Here is a 16,072-nt window from a genome sequence, read left to right on the forward strand (position 1 = left end):
CCCTGAAGCTGCAAAGAATTCTTTCTATGCCTCAAGGGAAGGAGATGTTTCCATAGGGGTGTCTGACCCATTTATGTGATCTGCACAGAGGGGGCCTTCTTTCATGGGCTCATCTGGGGTGAAAGAATCCAGGCCAATTAGAGTATGTGCAGAGAAACATACTACAAGCACATGTCAGAGATGGTCTAGGTATATTTTGTCCTGCCTCAGTGCTGAGGACTAGACTAAATGACCTCTCAAGTTCTCTTCCAGCCTTATACTTCTGTCATTCTACTCAACATGAATAAGGATGCTATAGACAGTCAGGGGCAGAACTAGACAGAGTCCTGACTGCCAGTTTTCTCTAGCCCCTAGTCAAGGGCCTCCCTTTTTACTAAGCACTCTCCCTCCTCATTTGAATTTTCAGACTACTGCTACAGATTAGAAAAGGGAGGGATGGTTTTATATGTGTTTGCTTTGAAATCAGACTGTAAAATGAGTGACTTGAGAAGGTTGTTTTCATACTTAAATTTCTCATGTTTAGTTAAAAAGGCACAATAAGAAAATAAGAATATCAATGCCACAATATCAGAGGGGTAGCCCTGTTAGTCTGTATCCACAAAAACAATGAGGAGTCCGGTGGCACCCTAAAGACGAACAGATTTATTAGGGCATAAACCTTCATGGGTAAAAAAACCACTTCTTCAAATGCAAATGCCACCATTACCATTCAAAGACACTTTATGAGGAAAGGTACAATACTGTGTAGATACAGTTAAAACTGACTGTAAACGATAAAAAGGAAAGAGCTAGAGAATTTGACTAATGACCAGGTAATATTAAAAGAAATAAGTATCCACTACAGCTTTACTGAAAAGTGACTACATTGGTGTATGGCCAGAGATGTGAGAACAAATTACAAGTACATGAAAGAGTATAAACATCAAAGGAGAGGTATTGCTTCAGGCGGTCTGAAAGGGACTTGCAAATAAGTGGGAGAGGAAAGTGAGCAAGGGAACACATCAGCTATATATCAGGAGAGAATTTGTAACAACATTTTATCTTAGACTGTGAAATAGACTGGCAATGAGAGTATACTGTTTGTAGGGGCAGGGAGGAATAAACTCCTTGGGACCTCCTTTCCACTTTTACAATTTTGTTTAGTTACCATTTAGTTAACAGAACTATGTTGTTGTTTTGAATTCACTTCAGGCATCACATGGTGTCAAATCTGCTGGATCCGTTTTCCAAAGAGATTCAAAACGACCAATTTCTGTCAAAAACATGAAGTTACAAATCTAGATGAGATTCTTTAAAATATATAAACAACTGAAATAAGTTACAAACCTGAGGCATACTATGTAGTAAATTTTAGAAGTACTTTATTGGAGCCATAGAAAGATACCTTTCGAGGGCCCGTTTCAGCAACAGCTGCATCCATCATCTGTTGCTAATGCAAGCCATGCAAAATATGAGAGCAGGCATTTCCACACTGAGCATATGGTGGGGTTCTCTCTCTCCCCACATTTTCAAATGACATGAAGCTTTAAAGAGGAACTTTTTGTGGGGGGAAATTTAATACAAGAATAACTTAAACACAAAGCACTTCCTCTTGCCACCAAACTGCCATATTTCCCTGACTGCTAATAAAGTTAGCAGCCAGAATCTTTCAAACTATTTCTGTTTGAAACATTTTGCATTTGCAGCTCAGCTTCTGCAGCCTCGATTCTACAGTGAAGCCATCAATCACTTTGTGATCCTGATGTCAAAAATTCATAACTGGGTTACCAGCCCATGATCCCTCCTCCCCACAGTTCCATGCAAATCCTGAATAAATAGATCCAGCGTAAGTGACTGCAAGGATGGCATTCTTCCCAGGAATGAATACAATGTTCCAGGGTCTCAAAGCCATAAAGATGGTCCCTACAATCCTCCTCCATGGAGAGTTTTGACCAGTCGACTCATGAAGTCACAGATTCACTGGCCATGGCCCTGTCAGTTTTTTATCCCACGCAAAACCTAGACAGCCCTGCTACAGACAAAGCTGCCACAGAGCACTTCTCTGACATAGAAGACTTTTGCTGGGCATACTCTCCATAGCTGGGACCACTTCTCCCACTGAAACCTTCCACTACTCTTCTCCAAGTCAAAATGCTTTAGCCCTCAAGTGAAAACACCACCCATATCATCAAGGTCTTATCACTCTCCCAAGCTGGAAGCTCTTGTGCAATTAGCCTGGTTCATACCTTTGAAACAGGAAGGGACTGTGAGTTGGCCATTTATACACTGAGTGGGTATGGTATAGCCACACTTTTCCTCTTTATTTTTGCAGAAAAAGAGAATAGTTTCAGAATGCTGTATTCCTTCCTTGAGGTCTTGCTGAACTTTTATCTTCCGGCCATTGTATAACACTGTGGCTTTGTTAACTGGTATTTTACACGGTGCTGAAAAACAATTAATTTGTAAGTGGTACTTCTGAATAATAAGAGCTCTATTTAAAAACTGAATGGGCCAGGTCTTTTGAAGAAGATACAAAAATAACATTTGGAGGTAAACCACCACCATGTGGCCCATGCAGGTCTGTCCACTTGCCTAGCTAGGTGGAGTTCAGACCCTGTGTGGGATATTCGATAGTGGGCTAAGTGACTTTGAAGCATGCTTAGGTGTTTTTGAAAATCCCGCCCTCTGACTTATTGCAGTATGCTGGTTTAGATGAATACGTGTTCTTGATAAATGTGGTTAATTGCCTGGTTTCCATAGGTCAGTTGTGAGTGTCTCTTTTCTTCGGAACATCCAAATAAAAGGCATCTTTGACCCTTTTCATAATTTAAAAGTGTGAATATGTTTCAAATAGTCTAAATATTGATGGAAAACAAATTAAGTGACATAATCACAGAAAATGTTACTTCTGATCACAGTAAATGGGGTACACTAGTGAGGCCAGGTCTACACTAGAAAAGGTTTACTGGTGTAATTATACTGGCAAACCCTTCTAATGCAGGTACAGTTTACTCCACCATAAAACATGCTTTTGGTGGTATAGCTTTTACATTGAGGTTTTTGCCGGTATAAAAATGTTTCTTTAAAAAAGGTGGTGGGGGAGGGGGAAGTGCTCCTAAGCAACAGTGCAACACCAGCAAAAGTTTCTAACGTAGGCCTGACCAGAGTACAATGTTTTCATTCAGTTATGAGAAAGATGAGGGAAAAGAGAGAATTCAGATGTAGTGGAAATAGGTGCATGATCACTGAAGTCAATTCAGTTGTATCCTCTTACACGAGGTCAGATTTTGAAGCAGATAATCATTTCATGTTTTATTACAGACCCCAGTTTGAAACGTTTGAATTTCTGCCTTGTAACAGTGGCCCATCTCAAAACAAAGACATCTCCCATGATGGACAGCTACACTTTTAACACAATACAGGTCAATAGATGGTTTTTAATACAGAGTATATATATATTCATACCTTTACATGTTGGCTTGATGGACCAGCGACCTGTTTTTTCACACCTTGATTCCCTTGGTCCATCTAGCACATAATGAGGCTGACAGCCATAATCGACGCTCTCCATATAACGATAGGTTCTGCGGACTGCAAAATTTACGAATCCATTTTCTATCCCTGTTGGATGTGGACATTGTACGTCTGTTGTAGAAAAAACAAAGCTGCATCAGTTGTAGAAGTTTAAGACATATTGTATAGTGTGGAAAACATGGTAACCTTGAAACTTTCTTTGGTTCCTCTTTCACACAGATATACCATGAGAGAAGGTGAAAATGTTGGAAAGAAAAAATATTATTTTGTTTGGAAATATTTTCATTATAATCTATGGATCAGATCCTAAAATAGTGGAATTTGGCACAGGTCCACTGAAGTCAATGGAGTTATGCGAATGGGGTTACCAGCTGGAGTTACTAACTGACAGTCTAGTCCTTTATTTCTTAAATTGATGAAATAGTTCACTGCTACTGCTTGGTTAGTGCAATATGTTCATGAGCCAGATTTTGCTTTCATACCAGTGGAAGTTGCTCTTGATTTGCATAAACTTAACATCATAAGTTATAGTTACCTTGGAGCAGCGTTTTGTTCTACAAAATGTGCCATCTTGACATCATTATCAGCACTCTGCTTTCATTCACGATTCTGCTTTTCAGAATAGGGTGAATTTTAGTCTATCCAATGTATGAGTTAACAGGTTGGTATCTTTTTAAGATAGCCCATTTTAAAAAAATTATTGTTCATGCTATTTCATACATGTTATTCTAAGAAGCTTTTAAAATAATAAAATAATAATAATAAAGTAAATTAGTGATAATATATTTACTTACACCTGCATTCTGGGATATCACTCCAGTTCCCATTGGCCATACAAGTAGCGGTTTCATTTCCAAACAACGCAAAAGATGGTAAGCATTCAAAACGGATAATATCTTGGAAGACAGACTCATTTCCAGGCGTTAGCTTATGGTAAGAAATAACTCCGAATTCAGGAAGTGAGGGAGGAGGACATGTCACAGCTGGAAAAAACAGAGCATCATTATTCCACATATGTTATAAATCTAGCTCAGTGATACTCAGACTGAATCTCCAGAGCTGTAAGTGGCTCTTTAATGTGCCTCCTGCAGCTCTTTGCAGCACATATTAAAACACTGTGTGATTTAATTATTAACCAGTCTAGGTTATTAACCAATTGTTGTTGATAAAATAATAATACTTGGTCAGTTATTTTGCTGTGAGAAATAAATAAAAAATATATATACACACACATGCACAGATACACACACACACTAAATATTTCCCATCATACTGTTTAAATATGAATATATAGTACTATAGTATATGAAACAATGAATTCACACTACGCTGGCTCTTTTGGGTAATGCTGATAGCTAATTTGGCTCCTGAACCACTGAGGTCTGAGAATCACTGACCTAGCTGTTACCGCTGCCTTGAGGAACATCACACAGAACGAGCACTATGCCCATGATGGAATTATGTACAACATCACAGAGAAATATATTTGCCAAAGCAATAAGATTAAAAGGCTTAGTGGCATCAACATTTGTAATTCATGGATTGCTGTAAAATTTTACAGATTATATAATAATATATAGACCATTACAGCATATTTGTACTTCTCTCATCAAAGTGTTCTATGTCTATGAAGGGTCAATTATGGCAAAACAACACCTACACCAGAGTTGCAGGGTTTCCCGAATATCCTAATTTTAGAGAGAAGGAGACTGAAGCAAAGAGGATAAGTGACCTGCCCAATCCCCAGGGAATCAACATCATCTCCGCTCTAGTATTAGAATTCAGGAGTCCCAGACTCCCATTCTATTAAATAGATTATTAAACTACACTTCTCTTACAATTCACACATCAAAAAAAAAAAAAAAAAAAGAAGAAGAAGAAGAACAAGATCCCACCATTATTTCTCTCCATGTCAAAGACAGAAGGTCTGATTCTTATTTACACTGAGTCCCTCTACACTGCTCTGGCACTGCTAAGAAGCCTTGGAGTGGATGTAAATATATTTATGCCCACTTTACGGGTCTTTAAAAGGCCAAAACAACATAAAGAAGTCTTGACTGTAAATAAGAATAAGGCCCAGAGAATTTCTTTTATATATGGGACACGTACGTTGGCATTCAGGTAGTTTTCCGCTCCACTGTCCATCCGCCATGCACTGGCTAGTGTTTGCTCCATAGAGAATGTATCTGAAGAGAAAGAGACCCATTTATAAGCAAGCTTTGAGACCATTTGCATGTAGCAGAATTGAAATAATCTTTACAAGAGGGACTAGTACTTCTCTAAAAGAGACCTAGCAAGCAGATATGCACTGCACCGTATGGTCCAAATCCTGGAATCCTTCCCTAGTTCAAACACCCATTGATTTTAATGGGAATTTTGATTAAAACCTGAAAAAATTGGCTCTATACTAACACTGCAAGTTTCCAAAAGGCATGGTTTCACAATAGGAGAAAACGAATATGAGGCCGATGCCTTCCACATTCAACTATATAAAGTATTTGACAAATTGGTTTATATAATTGATTAATACGGTGTATACATGCAAGTAAAGAATATTGATTTGTCATTAATACAGTGGATGGTACAATAAATGGTTTCTGGGGAGCAATGCTCAGTTATCTATGACAAGTATATTGATTCTGTTTGTCTAAAATCAGATACTTCAGGGTAGACACCAGTTAGACACCAGTTAGCCCAGTTTAATTCTCATGAACATTCCCTCTAATGTCCTTATCTCCAGACTTCCATGATTATATTAGTGAAAGTACTTACTCTGAGTTTTAATGAAATGCTCATCCTGTTTCTGCCATTTCTATATTACACAGCTTGAAATCAGCAAATTATCATTAGCAAAATGAAGTCCATCAATCAAATCCCATTATTATACTGAATGTCAGAGTTGCCTTTATTTATTGCTTGTTACACTGTGTTTCTCAGAGGAGCAATTTGAATGAAATCATTTACACCAGTGCTTAATTTGTAATGAAAGAGGTGCCGGGGTTCAAGCAATTAGCTGCCAGGGCTCAAGAATTTTTTTTTACATTCATAACTGATGCAGCAGGCCCAGAGGTGCTGGGGCTATGAACTGCCAAGCCCAGAGGTGCCAGGGCTCAGCCCTGGCACAAATTAAGCCCTGATTTACACACAGCAATGAATTCCAGGCTGTGCTTCAGCCGTGAATGTCACAGGTGAAAAATATTTGCTAATGAATTATTCCAGTGGAATGAACAAATGAGGTGAGTCACATGTTTGTCTGACTATTGTCCAGATATCTTTGTATCTGTAGTCTTAGACTGATACCTTACAAAGAAGTGATACCTTTATGCTGTACTAGTGTTATGGTGATACAAGAAACAGTGTGTCCATCAAAGTAACAGTCGTGTGACAGCTACAACTCCCCAGGCTACTTTCCCATGGCCTCTTCCCAACACCTTCTTTATCCTCACCACAGGACTTTCTTCCTGATGCCAGATAGCATTTGTACTCCTCATTCCTCCAGCGGCACGCCCACACCCACGCCCATGCCCATGCCCATGCCCACACCCACACCCACACCCACACCCACACCCACTCACTCTCACTCTCAGCTCCTTGCGCGCTCTTGCTCCCAGCTCCTCGCACACACCTTACGAACTGAAGTGAGTCCTTTTTAAAACCAGGTGCCCTGATTAGCCTGCCTGTCCTAATTGATTCTGGTAGCTTCTTAATTGGCTCCAGGTGTCCTAATTAGCCTGCCTTAATTGGTTCCAGCAACTTCCTGATTGTTCTGGAACAGCCCATTATCTTACTAAGGGAAAAGGGACCTGCTTAATCTGGGGCTAATATATCTACCTTCGATCATTCCCCTTAGGCTGGGGTGGGGGGGACCCTTTAGCAGTGGGCAGGCTTCTGCCCACCCACTTCCTGGATCCCAATAGGATCACTCTCCGGTAGCCATCTGGCCTGACCCTGTCACAATACACACACACACACACACACGGCTATGCAGAGCTCCATCCACCCTGCCCACATTTTAGTTCTCATTTCCTCCTATGCCCCCTTCTTATAGCATAGATTCTACAGAATCCTCTCAGCTTTCAGCTCTTATGTTTCATTCCACACTCAGCTTCATGCCTTTCTCACGTTGCTCCCACCTGCAGAAGAGTGACTGTCCTATCCATCTCCAAGTCTGTCCCCAAAACTTGTTTCATTTGGATACTGATCTTAGACACCTGTTCAACACTATTCTCCCCTCTGACTCTCTCTCTCTCTCTCTCTCTTTTTCCACTGAATACATCCGATGAAGTGGAAACACACAAGCTTATGATCAAATAAATTTGTTAGTCTCTAAGGTGCCACAAGTACTCCTTTTCTCTTTCTTCTGATACTTTTAGGCTTTAAGCTGTTCAGGGAAGGATCTCTTATTTCCATGTGGGGTTTTTTTTCCATTGTCAAGTATACTGTAATGGGGGCCGTCACCCCAAAATCACTCTGGTGACTTGGTGCAGCATTGCCATTGTGTCTGCCTCAGTTTCCCTGAGTGAGGGTTTTAATAAGGCCAGTGAGGCTTGTACATTGAACAGCACCCCTTCAGGGGTCTAGTTTATTCAACCCCAAAGACGGAACCATCACGTAAATAGGCCTCCCCCTCAGTATCTGTAGCAGGACAGGGAGGAGGCTGAGTCAGCCTTCGTCTGTCAATGCTAATTATGTTCAAGGTTCCTTATCTGTGAGGCCTTTGTGACCCAGAACCCTTTTCTGGAGTCAGGGCTCTCTTGTCTTTAGCTGGGGGAGGGTCTCTCCTATTGCATCAAAGTTCCCACAGAGGCTGACCCTCCCCAGGATAACATAAAATTCCTCTTTTCCCCGGGCTTTTGTTGCCCAGTGAACACTTTCAAAGTAGCCAGGTTTCTCTGAGATTTGTCATTCATAGTCCCTTCTTGTCACAAACACTCCCACCCAGGAGCATTTTTACTTGGTTTTCTTTGCTGGTGACCTCCATCACCAGCTTCCCCTGAGAAGCCTTCTCCATAGACATGTTCTCCTACTTTCTGGGAACTGTTCCTCTCCCCAGGAGCCTCTGTTCCCCTAGCTAGCCACCACCAGGCATAGCTTCCTTTTATCGCACCAAAGTGCTTCCCTCTGGTGTAATTAACTGCCTCTCAGAGCCTCTCAGAGGTCAGCGCAACTCCTGACCCCTTCGGGGGCCAGCTGCCCTCTGGCACACACTCTAAGGTGCTATGCAAATAATAAAAACATTGGATACAAAGTGCGCTGATGACATACTAATGATGCAGCACGCACTGAACAGCCTATTTTGTGTGTTGTTTATTTTAGAGCCAGACAGTCAGCAAGCCTCCTTAGCTGAATCCACAAAAATTGTGAGTGGATCCACTGTGCAGTCACAACATATAACTACATATATCAACAGGTTGCTTGATGGGTGACTGCTCATTTGCACATTGAAAGCATGGTTAGGTATATTTTGTTAGGATATTTCTTTTAAACTTTGTCTACCTACAATTTTTTTTCACGCAAGTGATTTGTTTCTACAGATTTCTTCCATGTTTTAATGTTACGTGACAGCACTTCAAAACAAGGGAACAGCTCTCGCTGAAACACCATTTTACGTATCGCTCAACGTGCTGTTATCAAACATCTGTCTCTGTATTTTCCTGAGCCAATTCCTTTGAATTTATTCTAATCTCCAAAACCGGCAGCACTTTTTCAAACCAGCCAACCCTGGGTAAAAGTGTATTGCACTGCTGCATTGGGAGACCAAATTAGTGTTAACCTTGAGTTTTCATTCACTGTGCAGGGAAAGACATAGAAGCAATATTGTCAACCCCCAAGAGCCTAGATTGTTATGGAGCGGTCTCTGATGCAGGAGTTCATCTCATGCTGTACGAAGGGGATTTACAAAAGGGGGAGAAGGTGGCACAGAAATTTTTTTTTGCATGAAATCAGCCCTGCCATTTGGACTAGTTCCATTTCTGTGAGTCATTCTCTTGGGAGTAGCAAAAGCCCCCACTAAGCTATGGCCAAGGGTAAACAGGGTGTGTGAGAGAGAGAGAGAGAGAGAGACCTGTCCTCCACACCAATTCTTGACTATCTGGGGCACCTACCAAGTGAAGAATTTTTTTAATCAGTTGTTTAGCAGCTCCAAAAGCTCTGACACAGTCATTTCCATATGACCTTGTTTCCCACATTCTCAGTCTGAGTGACGCTGTCTGGAGATCACCTTGTTGATTTGAATTGAATATCGTACTAACATGGGGACTGAAATCTGCCCTATTTCTTTGTCAGCTCAATTCATGGGGTCTCAATGTCCGCTCTAGCTTCATCCCCCTAATTGTATCTTCCCCAGTTTCACTAAGGGGGAAGATACAATCCTCATCCCATTGAAATCCAGGGGAATTTCAGCATGGACTAACAAAACCAAGATTTGTTCTTAATGATCCAGTCCAACATCCATTGAAGTCCATGGGCAGACTCAGTGGGAACAGGTGGGCCCTAAGTGATCGTGTACATCATTCTGTGTTATTCTGGTGGAAGCATCAGTCATTCTGAAATTTTTTGCCATTATTCTCAATCCTTTCATTGATTTTTCAGTTTTCCAAGGCTATTGCAGATTTCTTATTAATTAGGGGCTCACAGTTTTCTTGTTTTAATTTTTCAATCTAGCTTACAGTTTCACTGGCTTTTGCTTATATTTGTGCATTATAAATTGAGTTATTTATCCTTCCCATGAGCAGAGATCCCTGAAGGTGCACTGATTGTCAGGATGAGTTGGGGAGACTCCAAGGAACGGATGATGACTGCTTTGGGGCCTGAATTTTTCAATAATGCAGACCACATTTCTCAGTAGCTTTCTTTTAACTTTGAAACACAGCTTTGATCTTTCTTTGCCTTAAACTTGCTGCTTGGGTTTAGCCTGATCATCTTATATAGCATGCAAGGTGGAATTATTCTCCATCACATAACTCCTCTATGTTATCCAGACTTGGAGATAACAAGAAAGCTGAATAAGATGGATGTCTATGGGAACCAATATTGGGGATTTTGAGAATAATAAAACCAAGGCACTGTGTTTCTAGAAATACTTTATGGGGAAAGTCCAACAATTTCCTCGTTTAGTTCTTTAAAAGTATGTTCATTTTATTTACTATGTATTTTAAATACTATTACATTCCATAACAAAATAACTCTGTCAATGTCCACGATGGGTGTTTAACAATTTCCTCTGAAATTTCTGCTAGTGGCTTCAATGATAGGCTACCTAACTACGTGGATCATTGGTCTAATCCAGTATAGCAATACCTATGTTCACCATCATAATATATGAAATGGATCATTTTTATTTCTGTAGCTTTTCTCAATTAATAAAACCAGAGGATCTAGTTTATTACCTTTCTATGTTGAAGTTATTTTTAACAGCATGGTGAGTGAGAACTTACCCTGGTTCACATGAAAAGTGTATCAAACTTTGATAGTTCAAGTCTATAAAATGAACTATTCCATTTCTCATGGGTTCAGGATAGGGACATTTCTTTGCTGTTGTTTAAAGATGAGAGGATAATATTATTTCATTATATATAAAATAAAGCAGTCACAGTATTTAGAGCATTTAATGACTAGTGTCATTCCAGTTTCTTCACTTCTTTGTACACATTTTCATCACTCTATACATTTTATATTTGAAATCAAAACACATTTAAGATAGTTTCAAAGTTCTTAGTAATTAAATTAGCTCTGACAATTGATTAAGGGCTATGCAAAGCATGTGATATAAATAACTTGTCTGTGATTGAAGTCAATAAAGATTAAAGTTGTCAGGGTCCATTTAAGTATAATGGAATTTTGTAAACAAAAATATATTTCTGTAGATGTCATTAAAGTCAAAACCATCAATATTTTACTCACACGCTTTAAAACAATAGAATAAATGAACGTTCCAATTTTAAGGATGAAACAGCTGAGTTTAAATTTTGGTTATAAATATCATAAATAGTTACAGTTTTCAATGTATAAAGAACAACTCTACATAATTTCAATCTAAACACCTTTTATTTTGGATTAAGGGAATCAACAACAAGAAACAACAAAAGTAAAGCTCTCAATAGAGAGTGAAGTGTGCAACTCCTATCTAACAGCAGCAACCCCGAGAACAAAATGGCTGCTTACTTTATAGTCTAAGAACTCAACTTTGCGCTCAGTTCTTAGAATGTAAAGGCAAGAACACAGAAAATAAAGGCATCACAGCTTTGTAGCTAGATATATCACATGAACCATAAAAAAGCCTGTCAAACCAATGCACTGTCTATCAGCAGCAGAATATAATATCTAGGTTATATTTATGTATTTAAGTATTTATGATTTACTTACGTATACATCTCATTGTATTGATAGGCCATTTACCAGACCAAGGGCAAGTATACTTCCTTGAGCCACTCTGATGGCTATAACCAGGATCACAGGTGTACATAATTTCTTCACCTCTCTCATATATTCTCTTGTCTACATCAATTGTAGCAAATGGCACTTCACGGGGCTTGGGGCAAACTGGAAGAAAGGAAGCACTTTGCAATAAAAGGCTTTAGTTATATATATAAAATCCTGGGCAGAGGATTTTTGTTTGTACAATTCAGAAAACTCAAGCACAGAGGTCTTCTACTCAGCTCAAAGGCATTTCTCCAGTTGTCTTTCTGTAACTGTTCATAGATCAAAGAACCACGTGATGGCACCCAGTGACACCTTTCAAAATAACAACACCCCCATCTCCGCTCTGCTGATCCTCCCAAGATAGTTTTAAGATGACAACACCCTGAATAATTTATCTCCCAGACAGAAAGAAAAGAAATAAGAACTGGGGGGCGGGAAGAGGGGTGCACACAGGGCAGGCTCTACAGTTTTGGCCGCCCCAAGCAGTGAAAAAAACTGCCGCCGCAGCCCCAAAGGGGAGAAGCCGCCGCCGATTTGCCACCCCTTTGGAACTGCCCCCCAAGCACCTGCTTGGAACGCTGGTGCCTGGAGCCGGCCCTGGGTGCACACAGAACCCCTGGCCTGGGCAGGAAGAATGGAGGACCCTGGGAAGGGGGGCTCACCCAGAACTCCTGCCACGGAAGGAAAAAGGGCGACAATTGTATGGGGGAGTTGTTGGGCATACAAATTTACCCTAATTGTGAGCTCAACTGTGAAAAGCAAGTGAAAGTTCATAAAATGTCACAATAACCTACAACAAATGTTGATAGGAAAAGACGCAAAAAAGAGACAGACTGAATTAGTCCGAACAAAAAGATCTCCTGATATAACTACCAGGCATGATCTTAACACAGGCCTTGAAACAGGAAAAGTGTGGAACCAGAAATCAAAGAACCAAAATTGGTGTGTCGGGTATTAGACCTAATCGGTGGACAAAATAATAAGAGGCTGGACTATTCCTCCCCGTCATTTTTAAGAGTCGTACAAAGAAAACACTTTGGAGAGAAAAATTGGCTACAGGCGCAAGTTTCACCATCATGGTTGCCACCCCCACCATCTTCTGGAACCCAGTCCCTTTTTTCATCCTGAACCTGAAAGAGGTCCTGACCAGACACGGCCAGAGAAAGGAACACAGATGACATTGCCACCTCAACCAGCTGAATCCCAACCACCACCTGGGATGTGAGACTTTGTTTGTATGTGTGTGTGTGTGTGTGTCTGCCTGTCTGTCTGTCACACAAACACCTTTGTGTGGTCTTGTCCTTGTCTCACCCCCTTGTGTGTTCTTTCCTTGTCTCTCACACCCACTCTTGTTCGGCTTTTCCTTCCCCACATTATTTCTTCAGTTTCCTAGCTCTCGCCTTTTTCCTTCTAATGAAAGTCTGGTTTTGCTGGCCAAGACTGCATATTTTGTAAAACTGCTGTAAGCTGTGACCCGAAAAAGACACCCAAAAGCAATGCCCAAAAGAGCCCGAATGCTTGTCCAAGTTTGTCAGGGCTCAGGGTGGCTGATAAGATCATGTGCTGTGCCAGTGTTTTTCCAGCAGCGAGGTTGCAAGTGGGAGCCAACACCAGAGACAGATGCTGCATTTTCTACCCTCTCTATTCGTTTCTCTCCCTTTGTGTGTGGGTTGGTTTTGTTTTATCTTCTGAGAAATGGGCTCAGACTTTAACAGCAGCAATCATACAGTTCCAGCCTATCTCAATTAACTTCTCTTTTCCACCCATAGGACAGTTACCATCTAAGAGACTTTCAGATAAAGGGGGGTTTCTGTCTAAAGGAAGTGGAAACAAGGGATGTTATAATGCAAGTCATATTTAATACTTCACATTTCAAATGCTTTAATGGTTTTAACCTTTTATTAAAGATACAAAAAGGAAAAGATTTTTAATGGTGTGTTTGCCATGGTACTAAGCAAGCTGAGGTATCTGTATACAAAACCCTAAACCTTGTCTAAAACTCTGTAATGTTTAACTCTTTAGGCCCTTTATTCTGTCTAAATTAACACAACAGATGGGACATACAGTGCCCCTGACACGTGGCAGAAGGTGAAATGGGGGGCCCACCCAGAACCCCTGCCATGGTGGGAAGGCAGGGGTATGCGGAGGAAAGAAGGAATAGGGGCCCACACCAAACCCCTGGAAAGGGGGAGTATAGGGGACAATGGTATTGGGGAGTGGGAGATAGGAGATACACAGAGCTCCTGGCGTGTTGTGAGGAGAATGGAAGATCCTGGTATGGGGGTGGAGGGATGCTATGAGGACACAGAGAAGTGGGGAGTGGGACGGTTGCAGGGAGTCCCTGAAATAGAGAATGATGGTAGGATGGCACACAGGAAGCTGGGGAGTCGGGGGAACAGAGAAATACAAGGAGCCCCTAATATGTGCAATGCCATACGCTCAGCCTACAGAAGCAGTACAAGGTGATAGCATTTTTCTTGAAAACTAATATTTTGGCCAGACTTTTCCAACTGCTTGAGAACACCCAGAGATTCCGCAAAACCCCCCTCACCACCAAGGTGCTCCCATCCTCACCGTCTATCTACAACACAGAACATTATTTGCTATGCAAAAGTCAAAGATACTTACCATGTTCTGCAAGAGCACCGTGTGCTAGAGTAACGATCCACAAGAACAGCACAGTGGGCATTGCTGCTAGTTCACAAGCCTCCAAAATGACTCTAAACTAACTGTTTCTTCTCTTAAACAAAGCAGACAACCACAAGGTTTGTAAATATTAACTCTTCATGTTTACTCTGATCTAGTAAATAGAAGATAGAAGATTGCTGGCAATACAGGCAGACATGTTCCTCTCCTGCTAGTTGTTCATGTGTTACAGGAATTCAGATAGTGATCGAGTCTGAAGGTCACTCATCTCTGCCTGATGGTTCCCCTGGATTGTGTCCTCTTGAATTTGTGTTTTCAAGAAAGTAGGCACCAACTAAGTCATCTCCAAACCTTTCAGGGCCAGTTCCTTATCAGGTGTAAACTGTTGTAGCTCCATTCTACAGTGAGGAAGCTGATTTACACAGGCTGAAAAAAAAAAATCTGTGTGACATTGGCTGACCAGGTCATGCTAGAGAGTATTCAGGTCAATTCACTTGTGTATTAGATCAAAGTGATTGTAAACGTACTTTTGGGTGTTTAAACTTCATAAAACTAGTGGGATGTTACTTTTATTGTTTTTGCTTCTCTATTCCTGTCATAATGTAATAGGAAACATTTACAGGGAAAATACTCATGTAACTAAATTACACATCAAAGAAATCTTGTGAAATGCTCATGAAGGACTCTATGGTAAGACTGGTACAGTGATCCAGGAATTCACTTTTGTTACTGCCTTGGGGAAATCTAATTACAGAATATATCACCAGTTGGGCAGGGGGGTCTTCCTAGTTTTCTGACAGTCTGACCTGAGACTGGCACTCACAGTTGTGAGCCACTCCAGACAGGTTGACAATCTGGCCCTCAGACTTTTACTCTGCATGGGAGAGGGTAGCCCTCTGTAACAGAACGTCTTGACCTGTGGGCTGGAGAGCCTCGGGTTAAGCCAATCCTGATTTTGGAATGAGCCCACTTTGCGAGGAATCAAGCAATTCTCTATAAAAAACAGAAGGTGGCTGCAATGAACGGGGGAAGCTCAGGGAGCTGTAGTGATGCTGGTGAACACTGTGGTTGCCAAAGAAGAAAGGAGATGGGACGGGATGATTCCTGAAGGACCATAACACCAGTGAGCTTGGAGAGTAAAGTGGTGAGTGGTGGTTCACAGGGGACAGGGAAGAAACCCTGACTATGTTTGGGAATGGACATAAGAACCCAAGCAGGGAGGAGTGGTTGGGAGACTCAGACTGGAATGGAAGAAGAGCCCTGGGAATGAGAGAAAATCCCAGAACAAAGTATGGAATTTTTTTGTGTTGGGCTGGACTCCAGTTTAGGACTCTGGTTTGTTGCAAATTTGTTCTGGTATTAAACTAGTCCCAGACAGGGGTACTATTAACCAGAGAGCCTCTGAGTTTTTAAAGGGGCCTGAAGAGAGGAAAAAGAGAAGCTGGGAGTCTGCAAAGACAATCCCGCTCCCCCGGCCAGGAGGGAGTGCTAA

At 41.1% G+C, this 16,072-nt stretch overlaps 1 protein-coding gene across 1 annotated transcript; it reads right to left on the bottom strand.

The window, feature by feature from the left end:
- Positions 1-730: 730 nt before the first annotated feature.
- APOH (apolipoprotein H) lies at positions 731-14,806 on the bottom strand. The gene is made up of 8 exons (XM_074971060.1): positions 14,563-14,806; positions 11,878-12,054; positions 10,950-11,046; positions 5,623-5,699; positions 4,308-4,496; positions 3,445-3,624; positions 2,226-2,423; positions 731-1,252 (listed from the first exon to the last, which is right to left on the bottom strand). Exons 1-8 carry the CDS (start codon positions 14,621-14,623, stop codon positions 1,188-1,190), a joined length of 1,044 nt encoding a protein of 347 aa, XP_074827161.1. The 5' UTR covers positions 14,624-14,806; the 3' UTR covers positions 731-1,187.
- Between the last annotated feature and the right edge of the window lie 1,266 nt (positions 14,807-16,072).

The sequence above is a fragment of the Natator depressus genome, chromosome 14 (assembly GCF_965152275.1).
Source record: "Natator depressus isolate rNatDep1 chromosome 14, rNatDep2.hap1, whole genome shotgun sequence".
Lineage (NCBI taxonomy): Eukaryota > Metazoa > Chordata > Testudines > Cheloniidae > Natator > Natator depressus.